The 18,570-nt window shown below is 34.6% G+C and overlaps 1 protein-coding gene across 2 annotated transcripts; it reads right to left on the bottom strand.

Moving 5' to 3' along the window:
* Window positions 1-2,433: 2,433 nt before the first annotated feature.
* On the bottom strand, window positions 2,434-16,390 carry LOC123671411 (ATPase family AAA domain-containing protein 2-like). Of its 2 annotated transcripts, XM_045605254.1 has the most exons (13): window positions 16,077-16,390; window positions 15,867-16,018; window positions 14,899-15,168; window positions 13,915-14,112; window positions 10,354-10,529; window positions 10,146-10,293; window positions 7,551-7,730; window positions 6,720-6,891; window positions 6,566-6,661; window positions 6,453-6,512; window positions 3,341-3,541; window positions 2,589-2,737; window positions 2,434-2,533 (listed from the first exon to the last, which is right to left on the bottom strand). In XM_045605254.1, exons 1-13 carry the CDS (start codon window positions 16,273-16,275, stop codon window positions 2,480-2,482), a joined length of 2,055 nt encoding a protein of 684 aa, XP_045461210.1. In that variant the 5' UTR covers window positions 16,276-16,390; the 3' UTR covers window positions 2,434-2,479. The 2 variants fall into 2 exon arrangements, with proteins under 2 accessions (XP_045461210.1, XP_045461211.1); XM_045605255.1 differs by lacking the exon at window positions 7,551-7,730.
* Window positions 16,391-18,570: the final 2,180 nt, after the last annotated feature.

The following is an 18,570-nucleotide window of genomic DNA, read 5'->3' as shown; positions in this document are numbered from 1 at the left end:
AACAATAACCAAACAAACTAAATTAAAACATGGACTGATACATCATTTAATACTCACACCACCAAAACGACTAAACAATCAACATTTATCCCACCAGAGATGAATATGTTTTTTATTCACTCTACACCTCTTGTCAAAAACAATCGCAAATAAATTTAGAAATCAAACACATTGTACATAATTATAATATTAGATAAGATCATTGATCCGGTGGTAATTCGCAACCTATTATTCAAGCAATTACCTCTTGTATAATATTGTCCCTTGTAAATAGCCTTGTATGGTTAGTTTAGTGAAATTTATGATAAAAACAAAAACGCTGAAAAGCAAAAATATGTTTTTTATTGGTGCGTGTCATTCCGAAGCTTGGATCACTAGAGGCTCACGCCCAAGTGATAGAAAATAAATAACTGTTAAGGTTGCAATTAATATGCCGTAGTTCGTAAGAAACCAACAAATCTACTGATAATGGGAAACTGTCGCAAATAACCTGAAGAGTAAGGCCGAGAAAATTTTTGAAAGGCAAGTCAACAGCCAAATAATTAGCTAAAAAGACTATTTGACTACTCTTTTGAAGATGTGATTAGGATACCAACCTATCAAGAAAAACTCAGATACGAAAGAAAGGAAATTGGGTAAAACTCAATATCAAAGAGATACTCCCCTATTAAAGACATAGGTATACACAAAAACCACACGACAGAAATCGCGATAGAGTTACAAACAAAAAGACTCGAAAGGTTAATAGGCAAATAGATGCCCGGAACCTTATAAGAACAGCAGGTTATTAGTTTAGTGCTGTAGGTCGCGTTCTTCAAACACGGAGTCCCACACTGATCGATCCTACATTTCGTTCATGAGGATTCTCCCTGCTATAATAAAAAAAAATTAATGTCATTTCTAGCCCTGAAGATCTACATCTACTCTTTGGCATGGGCCGAAATGTTGAATCTGATGCTGAAAAATTAAACAAAATTTAATAATAATCTACAGAAAGTTATAACCAAAACCATTGGTTGCTTTGGCGTTCCTTTGGGCTCCTTCAAGCCCCTGACCAGGGGGTGATCCAGGTTGTTTGAGGGGAGGGCCATAGAAAGTCACGGCTCATTTGGGTTAGCAAAATAGCGGAAATTTCTGTTGGTACCTATTGGGTCAAGTGTTTTTTATAGAAAGATGGATTTTAGTAAATCATATCGCATATTCAGTATCGAAAAATTTTTGTAGGACAAAAACAAGTTCAAAAAATTTCACATATTTCATAAATATGTATATATAAATTTAATTCATAACTCAGGCGGAAAAAAGTATAAGGTATAGTAAAAAGAAATCCATTATTTTTGCATGAAGAACAAGGCTTCAATTACCATAGTTAGAAAGATCCAATTTAGGTAAAATATGCGCAGTTTTGTTCGATAACTACAGTTCCGAGTTAAGTGCCTTATATCTATCACTCTTCGTATATAATTCCCAGCTAATCCCACTAAACACACAGCAAAAGCTTCCTGGCCGTTTCTGATGGCTCACCGCGTTTTGACCACGACCGTTTTTGATGTTCTTGTAAATGATCCACTTTTCATCACCAGTCACCAAGCGTTTCGAAAATGGGGCGATTTTGTTGCGATTCAGCAGTGATTCGCAGATAGAAATTCAGTCTATATGGTTTTTTGCGTTAAGTCGTGTGGTATCCATATATCTAGCATATTCTTGAGACCAACCTCATGCAAATAGTGTTCCAAAAGGTTTATTGTGCACTCTTAAGCTCTTGAGCAATCGAAACAGGACTAGACAATGTCCATGATTTTATCGATATTTTCGATAATTGGCCTTCCAGTGAGTGGTGAATCTTTGACATCGAAATTACCGGAACGGAATAGACGAAACCGAAATTGCACGTGATTGGCTATTAGAGTATCAGGTCCATAAACACTATTTAAATTTTCAGCCGCCTGGCTTGTATTTTTGCCTTTATCAAAGAAAAACTGTAAAATATAGGGTATTTTCTTTTTGCTAGTGTCTATCTTTGTGGAGCGCTCAAACTAATTAACTGAATCAACTCGTCACAAAACTGTCAGAAACTCAGGAACTGGATCCGCCTCTGCCCCTAGTGGATAAACTGGCACTGAATCTATTCAGTGATCAGATCTCTGGATCGCCTATCTTCACGATAAACACTCATAACTATCACTGTAGCTATAATGAACACTGAGATCAATTTCGATAAAGTAGAAACATAAATCTCGAGACATTTTGTTGTTACACTTTCTCTGCAATTTAGGTATAATAGTCAGCTCCCATAAACAAAAATAAAGAGATTCTATTTACCTAGTTGTCTAAAAAAATGATCAAGAAAATTTTAAATAAAGTCACTATAGCCGAAAAATATATTGAGCTCAAGAAAGAATTATTTCTTCTAATGTAAAGTGAAATACGTTATATATTATATTATTATATTTCTTTTAATATATCTTGTATACACATATTATATTACATTTTGTTGTGCATTTTCTATCCGACACAAAGTTTCTTGAACACTCTGAAATATATATTAGATTTATAATATTATATTACATTATTTGTTCGACACTCACTTCTATTACATTTTGAAAATTATTTCTATTCATACTGAGACATAGAATTATGGCATCATATAAAATTTCCAAATGGGTCAGTCTCATATTTTTCGATGTATTGATCGATATTCGGTCCCACAAATTATAAATTTTCTTTTTGTCTTCATCTAAAAAAAGGTTTAATGTTTGAAGTATATATCGGGTGTTCAGAAAAAATGAGCTTCCTAATGCATGTTTAGCTTTTACCACAAAGGAACAGTAGGTATTTCTTTCAGAAAATTATCCTCGAGGGGATAATTCAAAGTTCCGAAGGAGCAAAGTATCTGAACCTTTTGGAATTATACTAACTTGAAGAAATTTAGAGTTTAGAATTTGACATTTTGAAGGTATGATGTGAGCTAAGTCACAGTTATGGCCAGTTGCACCATTTGGCTGAACATTTTTATTTATTTCTTTTTTTAATTAAAGATTCATTTCTGACCCATAAACAGCGGATTTCTCCACTGGTATCAGATTCTACATTGATTACAAATTCAAACATTGATTACTTTCTGTTTTCTTAAGAGAAATCAGAAAGTAATCAGTGTTCAAGCAAATGGTGCAACTGGCCATTAGGAAGTTTATAGCTTACCGAGTGCTAGTTTTTATTTTTGAACACCCGATATATATTTGCTTATTCGTATATTCTATGAATATTGCCGCCAATACTCATAGTTAAGATGATAATTATAAATGATATTTGTTAGTTGAGTCTGGGCTATAATTATTACCAGTACTGTTCTTAAAAATATTTTCTCTACTGAAATTCCTATATGGTTCATCTTGCGGTTCAGTTTTTATTATTTTATAGCATACAGATGATTGAATACAATTGTTCACCATATTCGAATTCAAATGTGGAAATATATTGAAATCTTCACTTCGTATCATCGATTTTCTACTCATATTTTCAACCAATTCTTGTTTTTCTCCTGAAACAATAACAATAATTTTAACATTTTGAAAAACTACTGAATTTCCTACAAGATGTAGTAGCTGAAGAAATATTGACATTAATAATGAATGTTCAGTGTTTCTTTTCTATAAATGTAATTGTTTAAAACTCATTTTCAATAGTGAATTCCCTTGGGTTTTTCGTCGATGCTCATGGTATATTTATCTCTCTTTCTCTCTCGATGAGCATTCCATCACCAGATGATCCAGAGTTTCTTTCTCCTCCCCACAGAATCTGCACTCGTTATTTTCTGTTAGACATATTCTCATGAGGTGTTTCCCCAGGCGACAATACCCTGTGAGGAATCCAGTAAGGAGGTGTAGCATATTCTTTAATATCCAGATAGTTTTTGTTTCGAAGAAACTTTTTGGAGTGATCCAAACCAGGAAGATTTCGATAGTGTTTTTCTCTTTCGGTTACCTCCTTTTCCTGAAACTCTAGGTACATTTGCCTACACCACAGAAAAGTTCCGGGTCGATGAAAGGAGTTTGTGCTCCTTTTCTGGAAAGTGTGTTGGCCTCTTCATTCCCTCTAATTCTTGAATGGCCGGGAACCCAGATTAAAAAGACCCTGCTATTCTTACCTATTTCATTAAGTTTTCTTCAGCATTCCAATACCATCTTAAAATCGATGATAAGTGAGCTCAGTACTTTAATTGCAGCCTGACTAATCGGAACGTATCGCTATGTCACATTTCTGATAGTTTCTTGCTATGTTAATTTCTACACATCTTTCTATTGCAAGTATCTCTGCCTGAAAGACACTTAGACAGTGGCCTAGCGATATTGAGCATTTGGTACCAGCCCCGAATACTCCAGCGCCAGTCCCCGTCGTGATTTTGGAACCATCTGTATACCTATTCTTTTTAAGAACTGGGATTGTGGGCTCCTTTTCCCAATCTTCTTTTCTACTTAGTATCGTAATGAATGTTTTTTCGATGCTAATTTTCTTTATCTTCCGGTCACCGGGAAGGTTCGATGATGGTATATAATTAGTCAAGGAGGACAAGGCTCTCTTATTCCTAATTCACTCATTGCCTGTACCTTCCCTAGATAGTCTTAGAGAAGCCTCATGGGTCACTCTATCTATCAGTAGATGAAGAGGTGTGAGATCTGTGATGATCTCCAATGCCCTAGTTGAATACGTTCTCATAGCTCCAGTGATACAAACACAGGCTTACATTTGTATTGTATCAAGGGCTTTCATCGTGCTATTCTGACTTGCTCTAGCATACCAGACTCTTGCCCCATAGGTTATTATCGGCCTCACAATCATGACGCACATCCATCGGAGTATTTTTCGGTTACATCCCCAAGTCTTACCAGCCAAACGTCTGCACGCCATCAAGGCCTTTGTTGCTTTGTTAGCCGTAACCTCAATGTGTTTCCTCCACAGAAGTTTGCCGTCTAGTGTTATTCCCAGATTTTTGACTTCTGATTTCCACTCTATGATGTCTCCGTTTAGAGAGAGGGATTTCATAGCTGGAAGTTTCCTTTTCCGAGTGAATGGGATTACTGTGGTCTTAGATGGGTTAATGTTTAGCCCCACTGACAAGCACCATTGTTCAATTATTCTAAGGCCCTCCTGCATTAAGTCGCACAAGGTGCTTTCGAATTTTCCTTCGATTTTTAAAACTATATCGTCTGCATAGCCTATACAGTCGAAGCCAAGCTCTGTAAGTCTGTGGAATAATTCATCCACTACTAGGCTACATAGAAGGGGAGATATAACTTCCCCTTGAGGTGTTCCGCGAGTGGCTTTAACAGAGAAGGTTTGATTACCCACCTGTGTCTCAGCTTTTCTCGTCTTCGGCATTTCATACATCCATTTTATAATGGTTTTGTTCACTTCTCGCCTTTCAAGTGCTTCTCTGATCGACACATTTGTTGTGTTGTCAAAGGCCCCAGATATGTCTTGGAAGGCACACATTGCGATCTCCTTGTTATTCAGAGTACTGTGGATGGATTCAGTCAGCTGAAATAGAGCAGTCTCTCTTGATCGGCCCGCTCTGTAGACATGCTGGCATTTATGAAGTGGTTTATTCCCCAGATTCTCCGTTCTTATGTAGTTACCCACCACTTTCTCCATCGTTTTCAGCATAAACGATGTTAGGCAAATGGGTCTGAAAGATCGGGGATCACTCACATATTTCTTCCCTATTTTTGGTATGAAGGTTACTTTAGCCTTCTCCAGATCTTAGGTATTTGACGCAGAGCTAGACTGCTTTTTGTTATCTTCAGGAGATGGGGAATAATCTCCTCCATTCCTTTCTGTAGGAGTTCTGGGAATATTCCATCTACTCCTGGTGATTTATATGGTTGGAAGGTGTTTATTGCCCATTACAACCGTTGTCTTGTAAAAATTTTCTTAGCAATATCCCATTCCTCCCTGTGGGGATTTTTGGTTTGAGTTGCTAAATCTGATCTCTTAGTGTCACCCCTTAATGGATCTCCGGATTCTCATTTCAGTTGTTTGGATGATGCTTTTTGTTTTCGCCATTTTTGCTCTTGTTTCTCCAGCATATGTTAGTACAGACCTCACCACTGTCTTATATATTCTGACTTTACTCTTATTGGTCATATAGTCGTTCCTCCAGATTATGTCTCTCAGATATCCGACAATTCTTGAGGCTTTGTTAGCTTGCATAGCAAAGGGATTTTTTTCGATTTTTCAACATGCATTGCATTATTGCTCAAGTGAGGTGAGTGATCCTGCGATCCTCTGGATCCGCCAATGAACACAATTCAAATACCAAATGCTCCTTACTAAAAACTAAAAGTTAAAGGACGGTTTTATCGATTTTCTTATCGCTGTAAGTATTTTTCAAACCTCAAATAATAGTGAAATAAAAAAACGAGGCAAAGAATGAAGGAACAATGGAAACTTACTCTTTATTTTATTCAGTCTTCCAACATTGCTGCGGGATATTGATTTATATCGGGATTTGCCTGTAAATGATTTCTGCTTTGTTATTATTTTTTAACACGAAATTTTATATTACCACCGCTTCTCAATCTATAACACCAATCATTACTGCGTAATGTTGGATTTCTCAGTGCTCTCAATTCTCTACAAATTGGTTTTGGAACAGTTTGATCTGAAAAATTGTTTTGATATGAATGTATTAAAATTAAAATCAACCATACTTCATATACTTTGAAGGTAGTTTTTAACGGATTGCAAGTTTTTTGCGTTCATTAAAACCTTATAGAGACTTAGCCGATTTTCATCGAAAAATATAGGTGAAAAAAATTTTCCTCTCTCTTTTTCAGTAGGATCTTCAATTGTTAGTGTAACACTACAGTTATTGTAGAAGAAGTCGTGTAGCTAAAATAAAAAGGTGATTTTTAATGACATAAGACATTCATTACTTCATACTTATATATAAATTTTTAAGTGCAAAAGGCAAACCATTTAAACAAAATTATGTTTGTGTTGTTTTTCGGCACCAAGTCTACTGCGATATCAGTGAAACTGAATTAGAATAATTTTATGGTTCAGATTTACTTTCAATAGGCGCTTTCTAGTCCCGGCCAGGGAGCACTTGCGACACCAAGAGAGCACACCACTCTATTTTTTTCCTCTGATGGACCACCTGAATACGAGGGGTTTCACGCACTGACAGCTGTTGAATGCCAAATTGATCCATTTGCCGCTTTGTTGATGTTTAATTAGACAGTTTGGTTTTGACGTTTTCCTGTCATAGCGCAGGCGTGAAGCTACAGTGCGTCAAGCTCCGGAGTGTACCTGACTGAAAGGTACCTAATAAGTGGTGTACAGAATGTAAAGATTAAGTCATTATCAGCAGCTATTAGGTACCTACCAGTTCAATTGATTTAATTCATTTGTTTTTTTACTCAACCTCCATTGTATGTTATAGTTGTTTTCTTTCAGCTTGTGATTCGATAATATGATTGCATCTATTAGTCGATTTTCATGTAGGTGCCTACTAAATAATTAGTAATAAACTTTTGATTCTGGCATACCTTCAAAGGAAGTTCTCCACGACAAGATGCAATTGTTAGTATTGGAACACCTGCATGTATATCTTCTAAAGTAGCAGCTATGCTTATCTGATCTGATTCTTCAATATAATTCCACCATTCATCCACCCTTGATAATACTAGAAGTGAAGGTAAATCTTTCCTCACATTGAAAAATTGGTCCTGTCAGATATAAATAGAAACGATTAACAATTGATTATGAAATGTAGGTACAGGGTGTCCAATTCAGAATTGCCCATTAGAAGTTTATGGTGAAATATGATCAGTATTGAGTTAAGTATAGGTAGTGGCGGATTGATATTTTTTCAAAATGAAAATTCAAATATACAAATGGATTTTCAAAATTCCAATATACAGGTGTTGTTTCAAAGATACAATCGTTTCGTAATTTTTGATAACTCGCTAAGGGCGTAGATCTTTTTTTACTTGGGGAAGGGGATCGAAATGATTTTTTTAAGACAACGTTTACTTTTATATGTAATGTGAGGAACAGACGTTTCATGACGATATTTGAGCCAAATTAGTCGAAATAATAGAATTTATTTGATAACCGATTCGATTGTTTTTACTTTACACAGGGTGTTCCTTAATTGAAGGTACGAAGGAAAATGGGAGATTCCTTGGATCATTTTTGAAATAAAAAGTCCTATAAACATGAGTCCGCAAACACTTTGCTTTGGGTGTTGTAGTCCTACTTTTTGTGATGCTTATACAATTTATCGAATCTTTATTCTTCGCTACAGATTGGGAAAATAAATACCAAAACATAAAATTAGGTTATACATCATCAGCTTACTAACTGGATCTTTATAATAATTTATATTTTCCTAAGGATTACTAGAGAGCTGTTTGAATTTTTTTTTCTCGAAATCGGTAGCAGATACGACGACAAAACTACAAGAAACCAAAAAGTGTTCTATTGGACCAGAGTTTCTTTTCACATTTTTCTTAACTACTAGTGATTCACCAAAAAAACAGTTATGGGTGAAAGAAGCGGGCACTCTTCCCGAAAAAATATCACCCTGCAGATTTGCATTCAAAATTAACATATTACATATGATGAAAACTTTAAATTGGAATATCTGTGTCAAATTTAAGTTGAAAATCTGGTGAAAGAAAGATGCTATGGGAAAGAAATTAGAACTTTAATACCTGTGTCGCGTTTGTGGTCCCATGTTATAGGACTTTTTTTTTCAAATGATACAAGGAATCTATCATATCCGTTTGTACCTTCAATTTAGGAACACCCTTTATAGTAAATTCAAAACTGTTCTTTACAAATAAATTGCAATTTGAATAAAACACATTATACAGCTAATAACTCAATTCAGTTCTTCGATAACTTCTTTGATATCAAAATTTTGTGACGAGAATGATACAAAAAACCGAAAAAAAAACCGGTAAGTATAAGTGTATATACCGATGACGAATGCAAAAATCACAGATGACAAAAACAGGGGGGAAGCCGATAAAGCGGATAGATAAAGGAAAATAATAAACCTCGGACATAGACGTGCTCGTAGTGCAATAAAAGTAATCGCCTTGAAAGCGATAATAGACTCAAAAACCATTAAAGGGTCCGATTATTCACTGACGTGTCGATTTCAAAGAAAAGTAAAATGGTTGTTATTTCATTTTATGAAAAAATTTGAGTTCTTCGTTCTTTACAAAAAATTATATTTTGGAAATCTTAGGGGGGAATCATAACCAGGACCTGTATTTTTCTTATGGTTATTGGATAATTAATTAATTCGAGCATTGAACTAGTAACATTTGGGACGAATATGAAGAAAATTAATGGTGGTTGGTTCGCTTATTATGATCCCCGGAAGGGATGAGTAAAATTCATAAAACCTCCTGTAACTCGGTAACAAAGTCAAGTCAGAGCCCTCGATTCCCGTTTCCCAATTAAAGTGATAGACCCTGTATATATGTATATACAGGGTGTTTCCTAAACATGCGGCAAAAATTCAGGGGGTTGTTCCTTGGACTATTTTAAGCATGTTTTGTCCTTGGATGATTTTTGAAAAACCTCTTTGTTTCGAAGATACAGGGCGAACAACATTTTTCATATTTTTAAAATTAATAATAGTTTAAATAAAAATGCGTACCGCACTGTGTTTACTAAGTAGGTACAATTTATTTTTAAATTTGTTTAACAACATTCCAATGGCCAGTTTTTTGACTAAAAATTGATAAGTGCAGATGGTAAAGGAATACAGATTAAACACGGTTTTCATTTGAATTCGTTTTGTGATGTATTAGCAATTTTTAGTCAAAAAACTGGCCGTTTTTAGTAATTGGAATGTTGTTAAACAAATTTAAAAATGAATTGTACCTACTTAGTAAACACAGTGCGGTACGCATTTTTATTTAAACTATTATTAATTTTAAAAATATGAAAAATGTTGTTCGCCCTGTATCTTCGAAACAAAGAGGTTTTTCAAAAATCATCCAAGGACAAAATATTCTTAGAATAGTCCAAGGAACAACCCCCTGAATTTTTGCCACATGTTTAGGAAACACCCTGTATAATATGCATGTAAACATTGTAAATATTATTGATATATCTAATACCTCTCCGAATGTAGAAATATCCAATACATAACATGGCAAATGCTCCAGTATTTGCAAAATACCAGGTATAATATGAGTAGACAATCCTTGTTTGTTCGATCCAATTAAAATGATCCTTCCTGCATATCTGTTACTCCCCATCACATATCTATTTGAATGAATATGTTTATATAAAAAAATGAATAAGCATCTAGTTTTTTGTGCTCACTTGTAATTAGGGTTGAGAAAGTGTGGCCAGATTGCCCCGATATGGGAAGTTATATTGTCTATTTGCCTCTCCAACAATGGACGTAGAATCGGACATAGTTGTCGCATTTTAGTTCCTATTTTTTGAGATGAAGGTATAACATTCAGCTTTGCATTCAAGAAATCACATTCTTCAACCTGAAAAGTGTTTGAAACGTTTTGAAAATTTTATAAAGCAATTCAGGTAATAACTAAATAATTCTTATTAGGTGTCTCTATGATATCAAATTTCTCAAATGACTATTATAACGAATTATCAAGATTCAGGCGGAGTTTAAGAGTTTTTATCATCCATCTGTCGGTATAGGACGAATCCTGTACTACCCATGATATCTCGGTAATCTGAAGAGCAAAAAATTTCGTACTAAGGCAATAAATTAGCCGGAGTAGAACTTAAAATTATGGTGTAATCGGATTTTCTATATACACTGCTCAACAATTGATAGGGATCACTTACTTGTTCTAAATTTATTTCTGAAATATTCGCTCCAAGATTATAATTTTAGTCAGATATCAGAGTATTTTCAGTTGATAATATGGTTCACTTGAGAAAAGAATGAAAAAATGGAAAGTTGGAGAGAAAAAAAGACTTTATTAGGAAAACTCAAAATTCTGTGTTTGAATAACATAAAAATTTCATGATGAAACCACAAGAAGGCTGAAGTTTCCGTTAAGCTAGTACCTAGTTGGTCCCCCACGAGCTCGTCTCAAGCATTCTACCCTACGAGGCATACTTTCGATCAAACGATTTATAGAATTTTGGGGCAAATTCGTCCAAATATCCCGTAAAGCGTTAGAAAGGTCCTCCAGGTTATTGATCGGTTGTTCTAAGGTTGACAATTGTCTAGACATCTCAGACCACACATGTTCGATGCAATTCATGTCTGGAGAGCGAGCTGGCCAGTCCATCCTATCAATAGCATGAGTTTCTAGCGCTTCATTAACCAGACGACTACGGTGTGGACGGGCATTATCGTCAATTAAAATGAAATTCTCGCCCACGGCAGCCGCAAACGGAACAATTATGGGTTCAATAATCATATCGTGATATCTCTGGCTGATCATGGTGGTGTTCTGCAGAACAACCAACTCTGTGCGTTGGTTCAAACAAATGCCTCCCCATACACATATAGAACCTCCGCCAAAAGCTGTTGTGGGTACCATAAACTGTTCTGCATACCTTCGACCTCTTTCCCTCCAAGCAAGAATACGTCCATCGGAGTTGACCAAACGAAATCTAGACTCATCCGTAAATAAACATCGGCTCCAATCTTCAAGTGTCCAATTGCGGTGCTCCTCAGCCCATTGCCGTCGATGAACCCGGTGTTCCCTATTCAAACGGGGAAGTTGTACCCTCCTACGTGCTCTCAAACCACGAACATGTAGTCGTCGTTTTACAGTCTTAGTGGGATTTCTCCTAGCATTGAGGATCAAAAGACGATCTTGGGCAGCTGTTGTACTGCGCTGCCGACCTCCCCCATGAACATAAGCTACTGAGTGGTTTTGGATGAACCTATTCCAAGCCCGACTCACGACACTTTGCGAAACATTCAACCGCCGGGACACTTCTCGCTGGGACAAACCTTCCTGTATCCACCGTATGATTTGGTCCAGTTGCACAGGAGCCAAACGTCTTCTCGGCATGACTGATAAGCTGATATTGTTCTCATTTCTTCAATTATTGTCACCTTATGTGTTTGAACGAGAGAAAAAAACAGATTTAATAACAAATACCACATTGCTTTTCACTCCACCTGTAACAGCCTACAGATAATAATCGATTTTGTGAACAAGAGCCGATGAAGTGAGGAAGACTTTGATATAATCAACTCAAAACATCTTACTTTTTCCTTAGAGAACATATAATGTACAGATATTCACGAGATAACTTGAAAAAAATACAAATGAAGAGAAGTTCATAAGTGATCCCTAGCAATTGTTGATCAGTGTACATATTGGATTTGCATTAGTTACCTATTGCCGATATAGGATGAATCTAGTAGTAGTACCGATGATATATCGTTAACCTGAAGACCAAAAAATTTCGTAATAGCTAGGGTAATAAATTAGCCTGAATGGAGCCTAAAATTATTGGTTCGAGATACAGGGAGTTAATGTTTGATTTTTTTTTCGAGTTTTTTTCTCATAGTACCATTCCCTTCACAAGATGTTTAACTTAAATTTGGCATAGGTGTATCATTTTGTGGTTTGCATCATGAGTTCATCCGTTGGCTGGAGCTCTAGAAAAAATATTGTGAGTTTGCAACCAATAATTTAACGATATACCGGATAATTTATTTATGTTCAATCAGTCAAAAATCTTGAAAAGGAAACATCTTACGGAAAAATGTTCCAAATGAGAGGTTGATGGTTTTGAGGAGGAAGTCCACTTATGCCAGAACCTCTCCCCCTTGGGAGGAGGGGAGGAGGGGATTCTATGGGATAAGTTGTGAAATGGAAATCCTTGATTTGAATATTCGTGTTCTACGGCAAAAAAATACAAAAGTTTTGTATGAACAATTTCTCACGAATCGTCACAGATTTATTCGATTTTGAATTTTCCGTCTGAACGACCTTACCGTACCCGTTCCCTTAATAATTTACATGAAATTGTGACGTTTTTGGCTGAACTATTTGTTTTTAGTACATTTACTCTCATTCATAATTTGAAAACGGCGAAATTATTTATTTTTGTTTCAAAATATTCAATTAAGAAGGATGTATCAATTGAAAGAAGTTCATTTGGAATCAACTAGAATTCTCTGTCTATCTTTATGCGCAGAACGTTTTTCATTGTGTCAACGAATAGTTGGACAATTTACGGCTAAAATTTCATATGAATCGTTAATGGAACAGATACCTTAAGGCTTTTTTAGACAGAAAATTCAAACTCGATTACAGTCATCTGTTACGATTCGTGAAGAACTACTCAATATAGCTTAGGAAATGTACACCAAATGATCGTATGAATTATTGAGAAATGCCTATGAATATACAATGAAATAGAATATTCAATTTGGAAAAATTGAATTTTCGGTGAAATTGGAATATTTTATTTCTGAAAAATTTTCCGGGTCCGGACCTCATCGGACCTCCCTGGCTACGGCCTTGCGACCTGTATCTCAAAAACAAAGCGTTTGCAATTTTATACGACTTTTTTTTTCTTAAAATTACCCAAGGAATCTCTCATTTTCCTTCGTAACTAACAAATTAAGAAACACCCTGTGTTCAGAATCTGAATCTACCTTGAAAATTTCTAAAATTCGAGAGTTGTCATGTGCACGGACGGATAGAATAGATTTTGAAATCACACACTTAAAATGGGCGCTTTGATAGCGCGTTTCTCAATAAGGGCGCGAAAATGAAATACTTCGTTAAGGTAAGCGAAGCGTATTTCGAATACTCACTTTGATGAATATTATTCATTTCGTGTTCAATAATCTGATCATAGTTTTATTATAGACAATAATGGTATATATCTATTATTTTGTAGCGTTTGTAATCAATAAGAAAACACACTCACTTTCATTTTCTTTGGATCGATTCTAACTTTGAAAGTTCCTCCAGTGTTTTCAATATTAGGATAAAGTCGTTTTGTACAGCATAATACTGCTTCCGCACAAAGTGCCTGAAGATCAGCTCCACAACATCCTGCCGTTATATTGGCTAGACGGTTTATGAATTCTTCAGAGGGTGGGTGCTTCCAAGTTTTTGTATGGACCTAGACATGAATAGTACAAAAATAAGATTTTAAGCAGGAGCTGATCGGCTTTTGACTGGGTGGAAAAAAATCAAATTTTCATCAGATAATAACCTAAAATATCAACAGTAATCGCCGATTTGAGTGAAAATTACAAAATACACTTGAGATAAACTGACAAACACTGAAATATTTTCCCCTCCAATTAAAATACTTCTTCCAGTTCATTTGCGCCTTCTTCATTATCCATTCTTCATGGATGTTGAAGAGAATAAAGGAATTCTTAATAGGCAAAATCCTTCATTTTGTTTTGAGCTTTTCCTTTCACTGTCCACCCTTTTCCCCAATCAAATTCTGAATTCTATCATCACCACATCATCACTGTTGCACCCACACCCATTAACGCCCCATTACACATTTTCAAGGATGATAGCTTAGGCGATGCTTGATCAGAAATCAAGATCAGATCCATATTTGATTTCAGTAAAAGTCTCTTAGTTTTCGAGATATCGACAGTTTTATGAAAATCGTCAAAATCTTAAGTCATTGTTCTGAGTGCCACAGCTTCAAATGTTGGTGTTTTGTAATTGTCCTTTAAATCAAAAATTACAGACGGATAAGCCTACTTTATTACAAAAGCTGTCAAGAAGTTGGAGGATTGTACCCATTAAGACTTTTGATCACCATACCGAATACTATATTTTAAAAAGTTTCAGCGAATTTGATCAAGAGCCGTTTTCCATTAGAACTTTACGGGGTTCTTTATGAAATCTTGTATCATAAAATTTACAAAATATGTTCGATTACCTGAATGATTTCTTTTCGTGCTTCAGTAGAAGGCATTGCGAAATATAATTCTCTATCGAAACGCCCAGGACGTCTCAAAGCAGGGTCCAAGGCATCTAGCCTGTTGGTGGCACCGATTACAACCACTCCATTTATGTTATCCAGACCATCCATTAGAGCCAATAATGTTGAGACTACACTACAGTGTACATGGTCGTTTTTTTGGGAACGTATAGGTGCCAAACCATCTATTTCATCGAAAAATATAATAGAAGGTCTAGCTTTAGCAGCCTATTCAAAAATTCAATAATTATCATCATTATTAGTTCTTGAAATTTTGATGTAAATCAAATGTTGTTGAAAAAAAAAATTAAATTGCGAGTTTTGTGTTATGCAGGTATATTATTTTGTATGTAAATGAATAATATGACTTATCAATGCATTCATATAACTGAATATTATTATATACACGCTAAGAGGAATATTTAGTGAGTTGAAATGGAAACACAAATTAAGACCTACTACTAAATGCTCAGAGGTCTACTATTAAATAGAAACTAAGATTATAATTATTTGGAATTATGATTTATTTTTTAGATCATTTGATTGAAGCATTAAGAGAGAGGTTGAAGGAAAATGGAAAATTATTACGCTGAATGAAACTATAGTTAGTTGACATTAGAGTAAATACGAAAAAATTATATTCTAAATCTTAAACCAAATATCAATCAAAAAATTATATTTATGTACTTGAGTGTTCTGTGGAAATGAAATACATGCATCTGTATACACTTCTTCTGAATTTGTTTTTTTATTTAGATATTTTTATTATCAATGAAAACCTTCGAAAGTTTCTGATTATGGTTTTATAATTGAATAGTGTAGAATTGCAGCGTAGATTATTTTTAGGTTTAAAAATATGAAGAATTTTGTCCCGAATGGTGTTATAATATAGAGTTCTCTATCAATAGTATTAGAAAAAACAGTACCTTATCAAATAAATCTTTTAATTTTTTTTCAGACTCTCCTAACCATTTGTCAAGACAATCTGCACCTTTTCTATGGAAAAAGCTAACTTTCCCGAGGTTTTCCCTATTGATTTCTTTCGCTAAAGCAGCTGCTAATAGAGTTTTTCCAGTTCCTGAAAATAATAAACCAACGGAATTCAAATTCTCATTGCAGAATATATTTATACTTACCTGGTGGTCCATAGAATAGAACACCTCTAGGGGCTTTTATATTGAAATGAGAGTATAGATTTCCATATAATAATGGGAAAATGATAAGTTCTTTGAGAGCTTTGATATGATGCGCAAGTCCACCAACGTTATTAAAATCTAATTTATTTTTTGAATTGATATTTTTTGAACGAGTAAAAGTTTGTAATGTTTTGGACATATTCAATCACATGTGGTAAAATAAGTCCACTTTTAATTTTATGATATTCAAGACTAATTTTGCATCGGAAAATGTATTTGTCTAAATGACATATTTCAAAATGAAATAGACTGCTTCATTAGATCCATTACCGGTAAAATATTATTGTTTATTATTTTTCACAGGTTCTTAACCTCACTTTTAATTTTCACAAATTCCGAACGGTGGATATAAATTTTTTGCGCTCTTATTTCAAGAAAAAACACTCGGAGATTAATTATCATTAATTTTCTCCTTTTTTTTTAAATATTTTTTTACTTGGTTTTGGAGGTATAGCTTCAGATGAAATGTATTTTTCCCAATATCTCGAACTATACTAATCCAATCGAGAAACCTTTTGTAAGTCATAAATTTATCATCTTAGAAACTATCCTTTAGATGGAAAAATATACTTTTATGATGCTTGGTGTAATAATGAAACTCTTTTGGTAAATGTTTCATATATTTCAAATATATTAAAGTAACAACAAATTATCTATCAATGAGATAACTATGATTTTCAGGCAATAGTGTACAGAGTATTCACGTAGTGCCAACATCTCACATTCTCAATTTAAAATCTTTTAGGTAAGTATTCGTTTAGTCCGAGTCGACCGAAATTCCCGTTGAGGCTATGCAGATACTTTTATTTCTTGTTGGCTCTCGTGTACAGGGTGGGCAAATTTCGATGTTTTAGCACTACAACTTTTAAACCAGAGGAGATAGACAAAATTTGATACCCCATATTCTCGTTCTCTTTTTCTGATAAACTAATAAGATTAGTATTCATTTTTGGCCACCTTCTTTTGTTTTCGAGTTATAAGCGAAAACTTTTTCGCGCAGAATCCAATGGCGTGCTCGTCTTTTTAACAGGGTTTTTAATTACCAAGTTATGAACTAAAGTTATGTTGTTTCAAATGGGAACCACTAGATTTCTGTGCCATACTTTGATAGCTCATTTTTTTCTGATTTCAAAAATATACAACATCGTATGGTTGGTATCAATATTAATAATAGAAAATGGTCAAAAATTCTTTTTTCATCTAAGAGTCTCAATATTTCTATGGCTTCAACTGTTGATGAGCACAGAAAAATTCTAATTTCTACAAAATTCGAATCTGGATATTTTTTATAAATTTTTAATTTTTCATTACAAAATGGAAATAACGAAAAGATCCACATGATCGAGAGAGTTATAATGACATGAATGCATCAGAAGATCATTCTCATAGATCTCCAAAATTTTTCTGTGCTCATCAACAGTTGAAACTATAGAAATATTGAGATTCTTAGATGTAAAAAAGGGTTTTTGACCATTTTCAATTATTTAGATTTATACAAACCATACGATGTTATATATTTTTGAAATCAGGAAAAATTAAGATTTTAAAGTATGGCACAGAAATCTAGTGTTCCCATTTGAAAAAACATAACTTTGGTTAATGGCTTAGTAATAAAAAACCCTATTGAAAAGGAGAGCACGCCACTGGATTCTACGTAAAAAAGTGCTTGTATAATGTTTTAATTTCAGAGCTCTATCATCAGCATTAACGGAGATATGAATTTTTTCCGATATCGCCATTTTTACAATTTTCGCTTATAACTCGAAAACAAAAGGAGATGGCCAAAAATGAATACTACTCTTGTTAGTTTCTCAGAAAAAGAGAACGAGAATGGAGTATCAGATTTTATCTTTCTCCTCTGGTTTGAAAGTTGTAGTGCTAAAATATCGAAATTTGCCCACCCTGTACAACTTGGTCTGACGATTAGGTCAGAGATCAGCTCAACTGGCAGATTTGGAAGAATATCTATCTGCACGGCTGAGTTGATTAAATGATATGAATATATTTTATTTCAATTATATTTCAAACCAAACAATATACCGTTTGATAAATTTAAATATACCGAGTAGAATATAGCAAAAGTTATTTGGCAAAATAATTTAATTTGGGAACAAATTAGAAAAAAAAACGCAATTTCACATTGCCCATTTTTCGGAATTTTCAACACAATTTCACATTGCCACTTTTTCGGAATTTTCAAGAGAACGTGTGGCTATATTCTTCTTCTTAAAGTGCCGTTTTATTATAGAAGGTTGGCTACAATTTCGGTAAATCGTTCTCTCTGTCCTGTGTCACCCTCAGCAATGCTTCCGAATTCAAACCAGTCCAATCTCTCAAATTTTTGATCCATGAACAATGTCTCCTACCAGGAACCTCAACCTCAGGAACCAATATTTTCTGCCTCTATATACACGTCCCAAATAGCTCGTCTTCC

This window comes from Harmonia axyridis, chromosome 1 (assembly GCF_914767665.1).
Source record: "Harmonia axyridis chromosome 1, icHarAxyr1.1, whole genome shotgun sequence".
Classification (NCBI taxonomy): Eukaryota; Metazoa; Arthropoda; class Insecta; order Coleoptera; family Coccinellidae; genus Harmonia; species Harmonia axyridis.
Note: the sequence above shows the minus strand (reverse complement) of the source record. Positions and strands in the feature narration are given on the sequence as shown.